The 17,447-nt window shown below is 53.7% G+C and overlaps 5 protein-coding genes across 5 annotated transcripts; 2 read left to right on the forward strand and 3 right to left on the reverse strand.

Moving 5' to 3' along the window:
* Positions 1-2,290: 2,290 nt before the first annotated feature.
* On the reverse strand, positions 2,291-2,897 carry BDZ99DRAFT_215519 (uncharacterized protein). Its single transcript, XM_033713392.1, has one exon. The coding sequence runs from the start codon at positions 2,669-2,671 to the stop codon at positions 2,342-2,344; it is 330 nt and encodes a 109-aa protein (XP_033568649.1). The 5' UTR covers positions 2,672-2,897; the 3' UTR covers positions 2,291-2,341.
* A 417-nt stretch (positions 2,898-3,314) lies between these two features.
* Positions 3,315-5,189, forward strand: BDZ99DRAFT_469422 (FAD-linked oxidoreductase). Its single transcript, XM_033721493.1, has 2 exons — positions 3,315-4,111; positions 4,164-5,189. The coding sequence occupies exons 1-2, from the start codon at positions 3,537-3,539 to the stop codon at positions 5,002-5,004; spliced, it is 1,416 nt and encodes a 471-aa protein (XP_033568650.1). The 5' UTR covers positions 3,315-3,536; the 3' UTR covers positions 5,005-5,189.
* Positions 5,190-6,871: 1,682 nt separating this feature from the next.
* On the forward strand, positions 6,872-8,920 carry BDZ99DRAFT_483476 (uncharacterized protein; the record flags this gene model as incomplete). Its single annotated transcript, XM_033722578.1, has 6 exons — positions 6,872-7,154; positions 7,236-7,296; positions 7,536-7,656; positions 8,092-8,205; positions 8,260-8,479; positions 8,655-8,920. The coding sequence occupies 6 exons, from the start codon at positions 6,872-6,874 to the stop codon at positions 8,918-8,920; spliced, it is 1,065 nt and encodes a 354-aa protein (XP_033568651.1).
* A 3,912-nt stretch (positions 8,921-12,832) lies between these two features.
* BDZ99DRAFT_215599 (uncharacterized protein) lies at positions 12,833-13,312 on the reverse strand. Its single transcript, XM_033713393.1, has one exon. The coding sequence runs from the start codon at positions 13,190-13,192 to the stop codon at positions 12,926-12,928; it is 267 nt and encodes an 88-aa protein (XP_033568652.1). The 5' UTR covers positions 13,193-13,312; the 3' UTR covers positions 12,833-12,925.
* A 2,730-nt stretch (positions 13,313-16,042) lies between these two features.
* On the reverse strand, positions 16,043-17,127 carry BDZ99DRAFT_528160 (uncharacterized protein; the record flags this gene model as incomplete). The annotated part of the gene is made up of 3 exons (XM_033726350.1): positions 16,043-16,204; positions 16,283-16,374; positions 17,001-17,127. The coding sequence occupies 3 exons, from the start codon at positions 17,125-17,127 to the stop codon at positions 16,043-16,045; spliced, it is 381 nt and encodes a 126-aa protein (XP_033568653.1).
* Between the last annotated feature and the right edge of the window lie 320 nt (positions 17,128-17,447).

Genomic DNA, 17,447 nt, shown 5'->3' on the forward strand with positions numbered 1-17,447 from the left:
TGCCCGCTAGAGGAAAGATGCAGTAGAAGGCTAGAGCTGAGAGAGAAGCCTAGTGCTAGAGTATACTCTGAGGGCACGCGGATTCGCGTTGTCATGGTTGGATTGCCTACGAGAAGAAAGAGCCAGTGTAATTTCGGGGTGCAGGATGGAGAGCAGGCTGAGGATACGCGGATATGTGTCGTCATAGTCAGGCTACCCTCGAGAACGAAAAAGTGCCAGGAAAATATACAGCGTGCTGCATACCGTCTGGGCGGAACGTTCGCGAGGCGGTCTCGAAGTTCTTCAAGTTGGCGCATGAACTTCCAGCTGAGTCCCAGACGATGCCCACCAGTCTTATCCGGGATACTTTGGGAGGCGTTATCAGCAAGCCTTACGAAAACGGTAGATCACGTAAAGAAATTGAGGTTGGCGTTCTCGTCACCCGGAAATCTCTTGAAATAATGAGGGAGCGAAGCAGTCGGGTCCATACATGAAGGCACGACAGTGATCTCCAATTGCGTAATGGTGTGGCTATGACGTTGGAGCGTGGATCTGAGCGATTTTGGAGTTTCCTTAGGAGGTAGGTTTCAAGTTCGCGGTCTGTGTTTGACTACAATCTCAAAAACAAGTAAATAGATGCCTTTTCTTTGCTATGGAAATTCACACGCCCTTAGCGTTCGGTAGTGATGTGATGTTTGGCACGGCTTGTTTTAGTCTTTCCGTAGACAAGTATCGACTATCCAAAGCAAAGAAGTTCCGAATAGTTTACCCGAATAGATGGAGCCAAAGCCACATCCTCTGAGATTGACGTCGATGCTCTCCTACCTAAATGAGGAAGAATCCCCTTTCCACAAGCCGGGGAAGGGGTTCTCCCCGTAAAGCATTCACAGTTGTTTCGCGGCGGACGTGAATGATCCTAAACAGCCGGCCAGGCATTGTGAATAGCCTCGGCACATATTGAGGCTTTTCCACGGCGAACTGCCGCCTAGGGTACGAAGCATCCTCGCGGCGTGCAAACATTTATATTCGATCGCATGATGCCTACAATTATGAGGCGAATGACGCGATAGGCCTAAGCGGTGGGTGAGTGCTAATTGAACATGGGGTGAATGTTAATTGAACGTGGAGTGGATGCTAATTGAACGTGGAGTGAATGCTAATAGAACTGCGTCATGACACTTCACCGTAAAGCACGGTCCGGTATCACCGTTAGGGAACTGCCATTGCGCGCAAGGCGCAGGCACACGGCTGAAGCGTGGCACGCCTACAATTGCGCCGTGGAGAATGCTAGGTACCTCTAAAAGCGAAAGAGGGATGATGAATGCGCCGAGCATCAGGTGTTGATGTTCCGTTGTGAACTGCGGACGGTCATCGCAGGCCACATGCGCCGGTTATGGAGCAAGTATCTGGAGGCACAGGTAGTCTCCAAAATCGTGGGGGAGGATGCCAGGGACTACAACGAGCATATGGAATCTGGTCAATGCTCTCTGCATGCCTGATTGATCTGCTCTCTCGAACTAGAGGATGCGGACGCCAACTGCATCCGCGCCCTCTATCACGACACGCACCATAGCATGTGCCGCAGAGAGCTGACGACTGCCTGATGGAGCATACTAGAGGCCATAGAATTTAGACTGTGAATGCATCTCAGGCGCTCCTGAGAGAAGCAATATTGAACTGGCAGACACAAACCGCCCCTCCCAGTCCTCCCTCACCTCCAGCTAGCCGTCTCCGCAGCTCAAGAGGCACCAGCAACCAGAAAATAGAACTCCTGACGTGCAAGCATCCCTTCCACCCCTTCCACTCCTCCCACGCCCCTCCTCTCACCACCCAACCAATCACTCGCCCCAAACCCGCTTACTAACCCCTAGCGCCTTGGCAGCCTCAATCTACAAAAACCCGCGCACCCCCCGCCCCTCGCCCTCCTCCATGCAGTGCACTTGCGTGACTTTCTGTGACCTCGTCCGGATCGACATCGACAATGGCATGGCAATGGCTGGCGAGAGTTGGCTTCACTCGGGGTCTGGGAGCTCATGAATTCCTTTTCGACCTGCCCATTGCGGAGGGTACTGGTGGCCGGCTGCCACCGCCGGGGCAATCTTTGGATCACACACACACACACACACAACTCGGATGGGGTTCTCTTCTTCGGGAGGAACAGGATCTGAGAAAACCTTTTTCATTGATGTTCTCGCCTGGTTGCGGGATTTCGAGGAAGAAGTTGAGCAGCAGCTTTTGGTGCAAGGGCTGTTCGAGCTAGGGAGGTTCGTGTTTGTGATGGAGTGGTGGGAGGCGGCGTGGTGTTTAGGCGTACAGTAGAGCACTCATGCTGCTGTTGTATGTATACGTGCCGCGTTACATATCATATTTGGATTAGTCCTTCGTGTTTGTGTCGTCGCATCGTGAGCTCGCGTCGATGTCGACATGCTTTCGGAAGTCTACGACGACGGCAGCAGGATGGGTTGCGCCCACGCCTCTGCTGAGTGACTCTCGTAGCCTGACCATTCTTGGACCTGGAGAGTACGTCTGCGCTGATCAGAGGAACGCAATGGGGCCGTAGCCGTCCACTATAACTCCATGCTGAGGGCGGCGTGAGCCACGACGGCGAGATGGGACGGGCGATATTCACGTCTCTACTAAACGGCACAAGCAGGCTACTCAATACCAATCCTAGCAAGACGTCTGCGGTCATCAGAACTCCAGCGATGAGGTCGTCATTGCGCCGTCTAGTATGACAGCTGCGTAGGCGGCCGGACACGACGAGGGCAGCATTCAAACCTCTACTTTACGACGTGCGCAGGTGGTTTCATCCTCGTCCTAAAGCACGTTTGCGACGCTGGGAGAGACAGCAGCTAGGCCTTCGTATGGGCGGTCACGCAATGGGTTGCTTCGTCTGGCTCCTTGCTGTCCTTTCGTCCGGTGCAAGAGGAGGAGGAAGTCCACTGTTGGAGGCAGGAAATGGGGTCAAATATGGACAAAAAGGGCCGTTAAAAAACACAAAATGGGGCGACGAAATCTTCGGTTGTCTTCTGGACCCCTTCGAGACCGATTTCGGCGACTTCAGACGCACAAGAGGTGGTAGGCGTTGCTAATGTTGTTTTTTCCACCACGGAGCGGAGGCACGTCGTTGGGTCCAGCCAAGCACTAAAAGCAGCAAACGCCATGCGCGGAACGCCAGCAACTTCCCCACCCCGAGGATAGCCGTCCTCTACTGCTCCCGGAAATGCACTCCACAAAGCACAGCGAACGAGCTGCACCGCCTGATTCGCCAATGCACGCCCGCGTCGCCTTCGCTATCGTCTGCCCCGAGATAAGCATGACGAGATGGTTTGCCGCATGTGGCCGTGCTCCCTCAGCAGACCACGAGGGCGACAGCAGCGACCATCGGAACCGTGGTTGACCTGAGGGCCGTTATAAGGCCACCGCTGGGCCTGCTCTGCTGGTAATCACAGTCATACATCCTGCTTCCGCTGCTTCTTGTGCTACAAACCCGCAGACAGCATCCTCTCTGCATTCAGACCCCGCGTCACCACCACCGCCACAGCGTCCATATCACAATGCCACCACGGTTGCAGCAGCTGCGGCAGCTTGAACGCCTTGCAGGGCGTCCTGGAGCCTTCCAGTTTGCACGCCATGTGCATCAGAGCACAAAAAAGCATGCCTCCATGGCCCCTCAAGCTTCATTCCCACCAGCACGAGCAGCCTCCAAGAAGTCCGGGCTGGCTCGCATGCCCACCTCCAGCGTCCTCAGGTCCTATCTCATCACATCCATGTCCTCGTCGCCACCGCTGTTAGCAGCGTGTTTTGCAGTCCTACGGCGCATGCTAGACTCCAAGTCTGCGCTGATGAACGTGGAGCGGAACCCAGTGCTGAACTGGCTGTTGAAGACCACTTTCTACGCCCAATTCTGCGCTGGGTCGACTAGAAAAGAGGTGCAGGCAAGCACAGCGGCAGCAAAGACGGATATGGGGTATGATGGTATAATACTGGAATTTGCGTTGGAGGTGCTTGATGGCGAAGGAGGGCCCGAGACCGCAGACAGCGCGACGACGGCGAAGGAGATCGAGACGTGGCGGACAGGAATGCTGGAGTCGGTCTGGATGGCGGCTCCAGGGGACTTTATCGGTTTAAAGTAAGATTTCCTTCAACAACGCGTTATTTGCAGCTGCTAATCCGTGCTTCAGGTGGTCAGGCCTCGGAAAGTACGCCCTCCAGCTCCTCAAAGAACAACGAGACCCCACACCCCTGATTGAACGCGCCATAATCGAAGCCTGTGATGCCGCGGCTGCAAAGAAAGTCCTGCTGCTCCCAGGCGCCGAAGAGGAGGTATCCAACGCCGGGATCGAGAAATGGACACGAAGCATGCAGGAGCGCTACAACCGTAATGGGCCCGGCAACGCCATCATGTACACCACATACCAGTGCTATCTCAAGTCTGCACAAGCCAAACTCGCGAAAGACCTAGCTGCCGCACAAGAAGGAGGCTACACCCTCGGCGTGAAGCTCGTCCGCGGCGCGTATCTAAATTCAGAGCCCCGCCATCTCATCTGGGACACAGTAGAGGAGACGCACAAGAACTACGACGCCCTCGCCGCGTGTCTACTCAAACGCCAGTATGGTCCCGGACTCCAGCCCCTCGAGGGCGCCAGCAGCGACAAGTTCCCGCCAATCGACCTCGTCCTCGCAACCCACAATCACGACTCGGTCCGCAAAGCACAAGCAATCCGCAACGAGCAGGCTGCACGAGGCGAGGAGCGCGTGAAGCTGGCATACGCGCAGTTGCAGGGCATGGCGGACGAGATCAGCTGCGAGCTGGTGCAGGTGGCCGAGCAGGCGGCGGACAAGACCCTCGACGCGCCGCGGGTGTTCAAGTGTATGACATGGGGCACGACCGCCGAGTGTCTAAACTTCCTGCTCCGGCGGGCGTCGGAGAATAAGGACGCTGCGGCGCGGACGGTGGATACGCGGAAGGCTATGGCGAAGGAGCTGTGGAGGAGGACGAGGGGGTTGGTGGGGCTGGCTTAGATGGCATTTTCAAAGGATCAAGCGTCGTTGCTGCTTGTGGGTGGGCTAGATGCATAGAGTTGTGCTGTGTAGCGTTTTGATAGATGCATTTTTACGGATAATGAAGCCCAGAGGTTCTGATGCCAATACGAAGATGTCGCGCCGCTGTCGTGGAATTCTCCGGGTGTTGCAATTGGTGCATGGGGGACTGGGGAAATGGGTCGCTAGCTGATCGATGCTTGTGTACCCCGTATCGCGAACGTCAGACCTCCCTCTCCATTGACTTCATTGATATTGCATCTCGAAGTCCTGGGTGATGAATCACGAAGCCATCTCGAGTCCTTTGCTGAATATGGGACGTTCTAGCCAGCAAGGCAAGACAGCCTTCCCTTCACATGCCAAACTGTTCCCCGACAGCATTTCCTGGGTTCGGCCTCTAGTATATCATACTAGTCAAGGAACTGTAGGTATTCAGCCCCTGGGCGCCTTGTGGGAGGTCAGCTATTGAATAATGAGGTTTCTATGAGCCTCCACTCTCAAGCTCGGGTGGAAATCGTTGTTGAGACCCATGTTCTGCGCCGATTTCGTAAAACGTATTTCCTCCCCTCAGCAGTTCCCCATTTTCTTACACAGTTAGGTTGGGTGAAGCCATCACCGCGAGTATTGTGAAGACTGCCATTCCCACGCCCTGTATGGCTGGTGGGCTTCCTGGCGGTGTTGGTGAGTTACGCCGAGGGTACCCAGAAAAACAATTCAGCTCCACAAAGGAGTGAATATTCTTGAAAGATTGCTTCCCAAGCAAATCCTCTGTCTGGTTTCGTAGTTGAGATGAGTTGCCCAGTCTCGCTTGCCCGCCCGTTGAGTGGAAGGGGCGGTTTTGCGTCGCTGCCTCTCCCCAAGTCCACCTCCCCTCAAACATCTCCATCACGCCGTCATTAGGATTGCTTCTTCTACAGCCCCTTCGACTTGAGAAGGCCTCCGCGTGATATTCCGAAGAAGATTCACGATGTTCCGGTCCCTGTTGCCCCTTTCTCGCGGCTGCCGCTCGAGGCTGATGTCGACACCTCCGCCATGCCCTCATCTCCTCTCCCCCTCTCCACCTCCACCTCCACCATCATCGAATTCCATCTCGATCCGAACATCTTGACCTCTAGAAGACTTTCCACCAAATATAGCGGACAGTTTGGTTGCTGCAAGGCCTGGACGTGGCGTCAACACAAAGGGGGCCAGCCTCGACACACTCGACGCGACTGCTCATCTCCTCCACCTGTACACCGCGTCTCACCGAGCCTCCTCCAGTATAAGTAGCATCATCTCTGGTCTTGAAAAGCCAGATCCGATTCCCCGGGGGCGATTTTAGATGCCAAGCGACCTCGGACTTCCCCAAACACCATCGATTGTTGGCTCTAGGCCTTCCCCGACAGTCCTCGAAACCTCACAATCGGCACTTCTTGTGGCATTCAGCTCACACGGAGCCATCAAGATCCATAGCAGTTCGAATTGGCATGCCGTGCAGTTGTTGCCACTTCGGCACGGACCGTTTCCACGTTTGCAGCAGAGCACACAGACGCACAACGCTCCTCGACAACCGCCTCTACCTCGCTCCCGTCCTCGTCGAACAAACACAAACGGAGCTCTTAGTGTTTTCGGCAAGTCAAACTCGCCCTGCCCTTGGGCTTCTCTTGCTATAGGACTTAATTGCCGCAGTTTCGATATTATCGAAGCCGGACACCTGCAGCCGCAAGACGCTCCCTCGGCGACACACAGCTCCAGGTCTCACGTCTTCGATCCGACCCTTTTCCCATCCAATAACTCTGATTCGCAATAGTCGTCAAGCTGTCGACCCTCTCATCTTATTCACCACCCTAGAGCGGAGGCGTCGACGGTGATGCATCACGGCGCAAGGGGCCATCGACCACCCGCTATCTTGCACGCTGTCGTGACCCGGACCACAACGCGTCCCCCGAGACAAAAATCGTCTCTTCTGGCAAGGCAATCGGATGCATACTCCACAGATCATATCGTTCTCCTAGACAGACCGGCTGGCCGCATTCCGGTTAGGGAGCTTCAGCAAGACCTCCTCGTGAAGGGAAACACACCAGCTAGCAAAAGTCGGCGGCCTTCTTGCTACAGTATGAGTCCGGTGGACATTGAACCCCGTCCAGTATCCAGTAAGTGAACTCCCCGGGAATCCATGGAATGACAACACACTCTTCTACCAAAACTTTGGTTGACTTGTTGTGGCCTTCAAGCCCTGATGCGCATCTCCGGTACGAACAACTCCGCGAAAACTTTTCAAACTTTTGATCGAGGGTACTTTCCACCCAACCACCCGCTTCCCCTCGATCCAAACCGAAACAATCGGCAGTAACCACGACAGAAGCTCCTGGTTTCTGACAGACAACAAAATATCCTGGCCACAACTTCATACCGATATGCCGGCCAGGCAGGATTATGTCCCGCCCGATCACTTCTACTCGATAATCCAGGGCCTCCGTCTCTCCACGTCGAACAATGCTACGTCGAAGCAACTTCTTAAAATATTGATCCAGGGTACTGTCCTCCCAACCACCCACTTCCCCTCAATCCAAGCTGAAACGATCAGCTGATGATAACGATGGATACTACTGGTATACGAGGCACGGGCAATTCCAAGGCCACGACTACACTGCGGTACGAGACCAGGCAGAATACTATTCCGTCCGGCCCGCGTCCATTCGGGAACAATAGTTACCTCCAATACGTCGACGATTCAGGATATCACCCCGCCCGACCACCTCCACTCGAGGATCCTGGAAACACACAATTGTTCTTCGACATGCTGGCCAGGCAGGATGTAATGCCGCCCGACCGTGTCCACTCCATGACCTGGGAAGCGAATGATCAATCCACTTCAGCCTTCATAGTACCTTGGCGATGGATACTACTCCGTTGGACACGAGGATGTCCCGCCTTAACTTGGCAGGACCTCAATTGAAATTTTTCTCAGACTCCGGCAAACAAGATTTCCCCCAAGAAACGCCCGCTCAAATCCAGTCCATATCCCTAGGCCCCTCATAACGCGTCACGCGTTTACTTCAGTGCCCACAGCTGGGACACTCTGAGTAGGTATGCCCACAGGTAAACTCACTACATCACACAATCCATGAACTCCGAGAACAAGACTCGCCCAAAGACTGCCTTCTCATCGACCAGTCCCTGGATGGGACACCCTCTGGAAAGGTATGTCAAGGGGCAAATCAGATACTTCTATCCCTCCTTGGTCTCCGGTAACAGTGTTCGCCCCAAGGCACGCCCGCTCAAAGTCCAGCCCCTAGTTGGGGCACCCTCGGAGAAGGCATACCAAGGGGCAAATCGTATACTCCAAGACTAGGATTTTCCGACGCAAGGAAAACGAACCGGGCGGAAGACGACATCTCAAGACGACACAACAAGAAGAGCACACAAACCTGCTTTGATGGAGCTAACGGCAACCATGTTACTGGGAAACGAGACTGTGGGTTACTTCGAGTAGGTTCCCAAGCCCGAGACAGCACAACGATACGAGCGGGCATGCCTGCTTGGATGGAGCCATCAGCAACCACCCTGATGACAAAGGAGACTGTGGGTTACTTCGACTGGGTTCCCAAGCCCGAGAGAGCATAAATACAAGAGTATGCAACCTACTCAAGGGGAGCCATTGGCGATACCCCATGACAAAAGGAAACTGGGGGTTACTTCGATTAGGGTCCCAAGCCCGAGACAACACAACGACAGGAGCTTGCAACGTAAGTTAGGGGAGCCATTGACAACATCCCGCGGACAATGGAAATTTGGGGTTACTTTGAGCTGGGTTCCCAAGCCAGAGACAACACAACGACGAGAGCTTCAAACCTGCTTTGGGAAAGTCATTGGCAATTCCCCGGAGACAAAGGAAACTGGGGTCACTTTTGAATAGGTTCCCAAGCCCGAGAACCCTACAGCATACGCAACTGCGGCCTTTGAATCAAGAAAAAAACGCTCGATCGAGGAAAAGATCGCAAGACAACACAACTATGCACAAACCCAACGTTCCTAGGATGGGACCATCGACCGCATTCTTATCAACAGAGACTTTGGGTCACTTTGACAGGGTTCCCAAGCCCGAGAAACTTACCTTGTCCGCGACTGCGGCCATCAAACCAAGAAAAGAAGTCCGGAGTAAGGAAAGGTCGCAACAAAATACGACTATGCGTAAATTCAACGTTCTTGGGATGGGACCATCGGCCACATAAAAAGAGACTGGGGGTAACTTTGACTAGGTTCCCAAGCCCGAGAAGCCTATCGTACCCGCAAATGCGGCTTTTCAGCTGAGAAAAAGAACACAGAACCGAGGAAGAGTTCTCCGAACAATACTAGAACAAGAAACGTAACCCGTTCTGGATGAAGCCATTGGCAACCATCCTACTGACAAAGGAGATTATGTGTCACTTTGACTGGGTTCCCGAGCCCGTGAGTATACTTGTGAGCTCAAAGCGGACGACGGTATTGACAAATCGCAGCTGACTCTAACACGAAACCAGAAAAGGGGATCGATCCCAAGTATATGTCGAAGAAACCGGACCCACCTTGAATGGCTTGGCCATTATGCGATGCGAGCGATATCCAAGAAAGCTTGCCTAACAACTTTGAGAAAAAGACCTACCTGAATGGGCCCACGCTGAAACAACGACTCGCTAATGAAATGATGGACTCGGGAAACGATCTTTGAGACTCGGCGCAGAAACGCGACTGGGAAAGGTGTTGACGAATCCGATGGAACGACTCCCTTTGATGCAAGACTTCGACAAAAGAAAAAAGTGGGCTACTTTCGGATGGGTTCCCAAGCCCGTAACATCTCCATACCTGTGGAGTATCTTCGTAATACCAGAGCATGCAGCATTGTTGAGAGTTGAGAATGAGTGTAAGAGCAAGGATTGGCCAAGACTTTGATCAAATTGAGACATCGAACCCACCTTCAGGGCTTTGGAAATTTGACGAGCGCGTCAATGCGGCACACTAGATAAGAGATCGTGGGATGAGTCCCTTGGAGAGAATCGAGTGGACTCAGATAGCTAGGAAACACCTACTTTGTGGGGCTTTGCCGGAAAACGACTTGAAGAAGACCTGGAAGACTCGGCTAGGAGAGACCTACTTGAGAGGGCTGAGCACCGTGCAATGATTTGAGGATTTGAGAGAATGAACCAAGAGACACCTACGTCAAGGGACTCTGCCTAAGAAAAACGACATGCCGACCCGAAGAGATAAGATGAGATGAAGGAAAGATTTCCAAGGATACGTGCAATGAAATCAACACATGGCAATATGGCACGAAAAGAACTGCTAGAGGTGACTCGGCTTGATGCGAATTTTCCGACTTGAAAGATGAGTGGGGGTCTTTGGACGGGTTCCCAAGCCCGCGGTTTCCGGATGAGAAGACTGGGCGTGAAGCAAACATTTGACAAGAGAGATGAACGGGTTGCTTTCAGCGGGGTCCCAAGCCCACGACTATGAAGAGTGGCAAGACATGCGATACCATTATTACAAGAGACCAGAAACGACCTACCGGAGTCCTGGGATACTTTGGATGAGTTCCCAAGCCCGTGATGCTGAAGAATGCGACAATTGTATTGAGAAAGGAACCGCCTACCGGACACTCGCATTGTTCGGCGATACATCCCAACCGTCGGGCACGAAACACCTACCTGATCTTCGAGTTCTCTATGGACGTTGAAGGGAGAGAGAGGCTTTGGAAATTGAGGTAAGATGAACTCTGAAAAGTTGACTTGCGTAGTGTGACTAGGAACCATGTACCTTGGTTGAAGAGGCCGACTGAGAAAGAGATGAAAGCGTGGAGACTTCTAAGACGAAGAGCAAATGCTGAAAGCTCTGAGCGGAATGGTTTGCAGGAAGCGAGGTTCGATCCCGAGCAAAAATGACAGGAGGTCGCCGTCGTGGACTAGAAAGCAAAATACCCGGCCGATGAAGGCTGATTGAAGATGAATGAATGGGTGGGATCGAACCGAAAAGGTTGATCTGGGACGATGAAGTGACTATGTCGGGTTGAATCATGAGGTTGAGAAAGGATGGCGTTGAGAAGGGATGAGGTTGAGGGGAGGTTGAAACTCAGAAGAGATGGAGCTGTAAAGAGATGGAGCTGTAAAGAGATGAAGCTGAGAATGGATGGAGTCGAGACGAGATGAAGATTGAAAAGAGATGGGACCCAAGAAAAAATATGATTGACATGGACAGGCAATCGTCAAAGATGGCACCGCAAAGAGGTGGTATCAAGAAACGACGTAGGGAAGGAACTGGGTCGAGAAGAGATGGTACCGATGAGAAACGGGACTAAGCAGAGATGGACCCGAGAAGAGATGGAAGGCGCGGAGATTATGGGGAGCTGAAACATGCGATACTGGAGATGCGAAAACGACGACTCTTGAATAGAGACTCCAGTTCAGTGATGAGAAGCTGCCAAGGAAGGTCCGAGATTTGAGCACGGCACGCCACAAGAGGTTGCAAATTCGAGATAAGAATGGAGAGAGGAAAGAAAGAGGAAAGAAAGAAGAGCAAAATCCACATGCCTTGAGAATCCCTTTGACCTACCTGGATAGATCTACCTACCTGGACAAAATTCTACTGGTATGCACGCAATCGGACTCCAGCCTTAGGAATACAGCGAGAGAGATGGTTCTTGTCGCTCTGGAATTGGATATTGGCGGCCATCTCCGCAGCTCGCGACATCTTTCTTCCTTGACTCCTGAGCATCCGTAAGCTTGTATCAACCGATCAAGTATGGCGTTAGATACTTCTCCATACGCCACGTCCCTCCATTTCCCCAGTCCCGCGATGGTATCCGAAGGTGTTTTGTGAGCGCCGAAGCAAGCCAGCCCAACACTCTTGATAAAGACGACATGTCTAGTCAGTGCAGGATCTCAAGAATCAGAGCATGTGCTCACACCTGCACTGTAGCGTCTTTCAGCTGGTTCATTGCTGGGGAAGAGTGTTTCGATTCGAAATGTACTGTTTCGGACGGGTCGAGCATCGTTATGGCGGGCATGTTTATGCTCCTCTGCGAAAGACTGCTAATAGAGATCGCGATTAAGATACTTCGGGCCTTCGATGGACAGCGGGTTGGTAAGAGGACTGGCTCCGGAAGAAGACTGGTTGTGTTCCGAGATGGCTCTCGCGATTTGTCGTGACGGGGCTGGCGATTAAGGATATCAGGCCTGGGGCGTGTTGCATCGATGTCCTGTGCATATGCGTATGCTTCGACTGGATCCGCATAATCCGGTTTGCCTGCTGTCAAGATCATCAGCAAGTTGTCTAGGCCCGACGAAGACGCATTGCGAGATCGCCGCAGGCCATGATCGGCCAGGCCGAATCGATGCGCGACGAAGGTTAGATGCGACAGGACAGGAGATGATCAGAGGAGCTTACTCACTTGGCTTCAAGATTGCGATGAGCTTTGATGCTTTGTTTCCGTCTGTCGCTGCCGGTCTAGCTTGGTGGAGCGCTAGTGGGCATCTGATGAAGCTGTGGGTCCTGGCATCACTGGGATGGGAAATCAACGATGGGTCTGGCTTGGATGGGCTTGGACGACGAGGAAGACTTACCATGCTTGATTCGAGGGTCTCTTGGGGCCAAATGACTGTGGTCGTGGTGTTGAGCTCCGCAGACCCCCGCGGTATTCGGCAGCGGTGGCATCGCGACAGGCGAATGGATCGGTACGAGGCCTGCTCTGGTCGGCTCAGATGATACGAGGTGTCCAGGACGACTTGCCATGCTCGAGTTAGATGCGTCCCGGCTTTAGGTCGTCATTGCCGTGGTGTTGAGCCGGACGAGATCTGTGAGTCCATGCGCGAGCAGCATCCGTGTGCCGGTCGAGTCGTGAAGCAGAGGCTTGTCGCTGTCAGTCTGGACGATGCGAGGAGTAAGGAAAGACTCAAGATGCTCGATGTAGACGCCTCCTGGCGCCAGATGGCCTTGACCATGGTGTTGAGCCTGAAGAAATCCGCGGACCCCCGCACCAGCGGCCTCCGCATGCTAGCGGAGTCGTGAAGTAGAGGCATGCCCCTGTCAGTCTGGACGATGCGATGGGTAAGGGAAGACTCACGCTGCTCGAGGCGAACGCCTCCTGGCGCCAGATGCCATTGACCGTGGTGTTGAACTTGAGGAGATCCGCAAACCCCCGCGTCAGCGGCTTCCGCATGCTGGCGGAGTCGTGAAGCGGAGACTTGCCTCTGTCAGCCTGGACGATGCGATGAGTAAGGAGAGACTCACGATGCTCAAAGCAGAGGCCTCCTGGCTCCAGGTGGCCTTGACCATGGTGTTGAGCTTGAGGAGATTCGCAAGTCCCCGAGCGCCATCGGCCTCCGCATGCTGGCGGTGCAGTCGTGAAGCGGAGGCTTGCGCAAGAGTGTCAGCTCCTTACATGCTTACCATCCGTTTCTAGGGCCTGCGCTTGGTGTCTGGGTAGAGGCAGGTCGCTGTCGGGGGCCAGGTGAGGTCGGTCGCCGCCATGAACTTTGCAGCATCGCATGAACGAAGGGCGCGAGGGTGCTCGCCTGAGGGCTCAGAAGCAGGTATGAGGATGAGGATGTCGATGACCATCGCCTCGCGAAGGTGAGGGAGCCGATGCTGCAAGACGATGTTGGTGTTGTAGGATGAGGGGTTGAGGAGACAGGCGGCGAAGATTTGAAGGAGGCTCGCTTGGTGTTGAGCCCAACGACTCCATAACGACAGCCGCTGACCCCTGAAAATAGGCCATCGGAATGGCATTCAGGACGTCGGAAACATATTCGAGAGTTGTTTTCATCATGATGAAGCGACTCTGAGGATCTGGGTATGCGCCGGCTACTCCGAAGAGCATTCCGGTGTCCGTGGAGCGATACGCGTGCTTTTCAGTGAGGAAGCAGATATCAAACCACCACAGCAGGTGAGGTAGCTCACATTATGCCTTAGAAGGAGCGGAAAGGGGTCGGCTCCGCACCGCTGGCTCAGGAAGACGCCGGCAGGAGATCATCATGCCCTTCTTCCAAGAATTCGGGGTACACAAAGGGGAATCGTTTGTGCCCAACAAGCAGCAGAATGAACCACGCGATGGCTTAGCAAACGTTCGAAACATGCAGATAGCAAGCACTAGGAATCAGCAACTAGCCTTTTTCCTATGATGCAGCTTTACTCTGGATTGGGTGGGGGTATTTCAAGGCAAATTTCACGTATGTAGCGAGAAATATGCAGGAGGTCAGTATGCGGCCTTCCTTGCAAGGGATTGACCTCACGCAAGCATTCGATCAGGTGTTGGGGATCAGCTCTTTTGCTTCGGCCAATGCTGCAGGTTTTCCTGGGGCTCTGCAGGGGTATATCAAGGCATATCTCAGAGAGTCAGTATGCGACTTGGTCGGCTCGGCCTTGACTTCACGTAAGTATTCGAAAACCACAAATCGTGGGTACAGCGCGCTTCCTTGCGACAGTCCAGGGGCATTTCAAGGTATATCTCACAAAGCCAGCAGGGGAACGCGAAAAGCTCAATCCTGGTTCTCCATTTCCAAGGTTAGCCTCACTGAAGCAAAAGATCCAGGTACTACGAATTGTGAGACTAATTTCTGCTCATCTTGGGCGAGATCTCAGGGGTGTCATAAGGTCTTTATCACATGGCCAGCGCGAAAGGTGTGGGAGGCTCATTTTAGGTTTCCAGTGCTAACATTAGGTGTCATATCCAGATCACAGGGGCTTTAGGAAGGTAAGTTATAAGGGAGGTATATTCAAAACGTCGATTTAGGAGGATTTTAAACGTCCAAACGCCAAGAACTAGACCCTGGAATAGGTATTCCTAGCCTTCCGGGAAACCCTCCGCGCTGCCAAATCTCTTCCCCGCCACCGCCATCCAGCACCGTCAGCTCCAACTGGAAGGGAATCGCACTTACCTTGGCTTCCAATGAAGCTGTCTCTTGGTCCTTTGGCCGTTGGGGATCGAGAATCTAGAAGTAAGTCTTCAAGCTTCATTCATACTCACCCTGAGATGCAGGTCAAAAGGAACTCCAAAACGACTGGCAAACCACATCCATTATTCCCCGCAGGGCAATCCAGTCTTCCTCTCTTATGATGTTACACAAAATTGTAGAAAAAACCAGGACACTCCCGACGCCAGCGCCCAAGCGAAATAAAACCTGTTCTCGGACGCATGTTAGCAGCTGCTTAGCAAAGCATATCCAACATTCAGGGCTTTTCAGGCCCTAGAGATAGGTCGTGCGCAGACAAGGGGCTTGATACTGACAACCTTCTCTGAGCTAGGTGCTCCTCGGAGGCTCACCTCCTTTTCCACCGGCCCAAACCATCTCGTCTTCTTCTTAGTCGTCGTCGTCGTCGTCCCCGGTCTACTTGTCGTTCTCTTCGTCCTGCCTCTACTTGTCGGCCAGTGTCCTGCCCCACCTCAGATCCCCACTCCTTCAGGTATGTCCGTGGGCCGGGTGGCCTAGATCGGTAGGTATAGAGGCAATAGTTGAGAGGATTCTTACACGGTAAGTCCAAGCGCGAATGCGGCGTCGACCGCCGTCCGTGAAACTGGGGAATAAGTCAGCTTATTGCAAATTACGAACTGGCTATGTCGAACTTACACCGACTTTCCGGCTCGGATGCGGAGCCAACACCAATAGATGAGGCACGCGATCTATCTGTGCCCCTATCAGTCTTAGGATTTGCATGCGCCTGATCGGGGGCTTACAGCGACGGCGCAAATTGCAGCCGCCATCCCGACCCATTGCGGGAAGAACCACCACGGCAGGGCCATAGCGGCGAGGTGGGAGGTGAGTGAGGCCTGCGAGAGTGCTCTTAGCCCTTTGTTTGTTGAGCTGGAGGTGCTGCTGCTGCTGCTGCTGCTGCTGCTACCGAACATGGTGGCGATGTGCACTGGCGGTTGGGGGGTTCATTTTGCAGCGTGTCGGGCAATATCAACCTAGGAGTTGATGCCAAGGCTATTCCTTGGCGAGGTTTTGTTTTCTCCTTCTTGTTGCCCCTCAAGATCTATCCTCCATCCTCCTCCACCCCCCATCTCACCAACCTACCTCAACTCTATATCGTTCAAATACAAGCTGCGCTTCTTCTGAGCCTCATCCTCAAGCTCCTCCTTCTTTGCTGCGACCTCCTTGGCCCTATTTCCGAGGGCTGGCGGTGGGCAGCTGCGATGTCTCGGCCGTCCGCCAGCCTCGTCCAAGTCTAGCAGCTACCTCGCAGTCAGAACTTCATCTGCGGCTGCTCTGACCTCTCGACTCCATCATCCAAAGACTGCTTCCTTCTTTACGGCCTCGCAAGCCATCATCACCAGCGTCGGCCGCGTTGCAGAGGCATCTTGCCCCTGCGTCTCGCCCGGCAAATCTCCCTCGGCGGCGTCAACTGTCTCGCCCGTCAACCTCCACCCGCAGCTTCTCAGCGCTCTCTGCTCCCTCAGCTGGCGATGACAACCTGCTTCACAAGCTTCTTCACGGCCTCGCAAGCCATCACACCTACCTCCAGCAACGTGAAAGACGCATTTTGCTCTCGTGACCTACCCCTCCAGCCGCTCCCGACAGCCTGAGCTGCTTCACCAAACACCTATCTTCCGAGGCTGCCTCTAGCTATCAAGATCTTCAGCTTGCCGTGCACCTCCTGTCGAGATCCACGCAAGGCATCACCCTCACATCCAGCGTCATCGCACCTCGCTGCTGCCAGCACGAGCTGCCCCGCTTGGCACCTCCAGTAGCTTCAGCTGCTTAGCCAAGCACTCGCCATCGCAGTCCGCTGTGGGATCTCAAGTCTGCCGACTCCTCCATCCCGTCATCATGGCCCGTCGTCGCAGTCTCCACACCCACCACCGGCGACGTCAAACATCGCCTTTACGCCCATGGGAAGATCTTCATCGGCACCTCTACACAATCCGCCACCTTCCAAAGGCCCTGCCAACGTGGCTTCATTCGGCCTCCCCTCTCTTATGGTAAGCTTGGCACCCTCAGAATCTGACACGTGACCATCGACTAACCTACCTTGCAGTGTCTCCCCTGGAAGCTCCATCACCACATCCGTCTTATCAGCAACATCGTCTTCAAACCTAATCCCAATCGAGCTGCCGTCGCCTTGCTCTTTGACTGCAGAGTCACCATCGGCCAGCATCCTCGAGCTCATTCACCATAAGAGCGCAACGATGTCACATCCAAGCGAGTCCAAAACCCGCCTCAAACACGATACTGATGGCGTTTCCGATCCACTTGCGAGCGCCCTCATATTGCTACATCGCTCACCAGCATCACTCCTCTCAGACTCCGCATTGCACATACCTCATCAACGCTCAACTACTCGCGATCCAAATCAGGAGACACATGGCCACCTCACTGCCACCAACCAACGCCGCAGAAGAGGCTTCACGGGCTTGGGAACCCATCCAAAGTACCCCACTCCCTATTCTTATCCAGTGTTGCTCTTTTTTCTTATTC

The sequence above is a fragment of the Mytilinidion resinicola genome (assembly GCF_010093595.1).
Source record: "Mytilinidion resinicola strain CBS 304.34 unplaced genomic scaffold BDZ99scaffold_37, whole genome shotgun sequence".
NCBI classification, from domain to species: domain Eukaryota; kingdom Fungi; phylum Ascomycota; class Dothideomycetes; order Mytilinidiales; family Mytilinidiaceae; genus Mytilinidion; species Mytilinidion resinicola.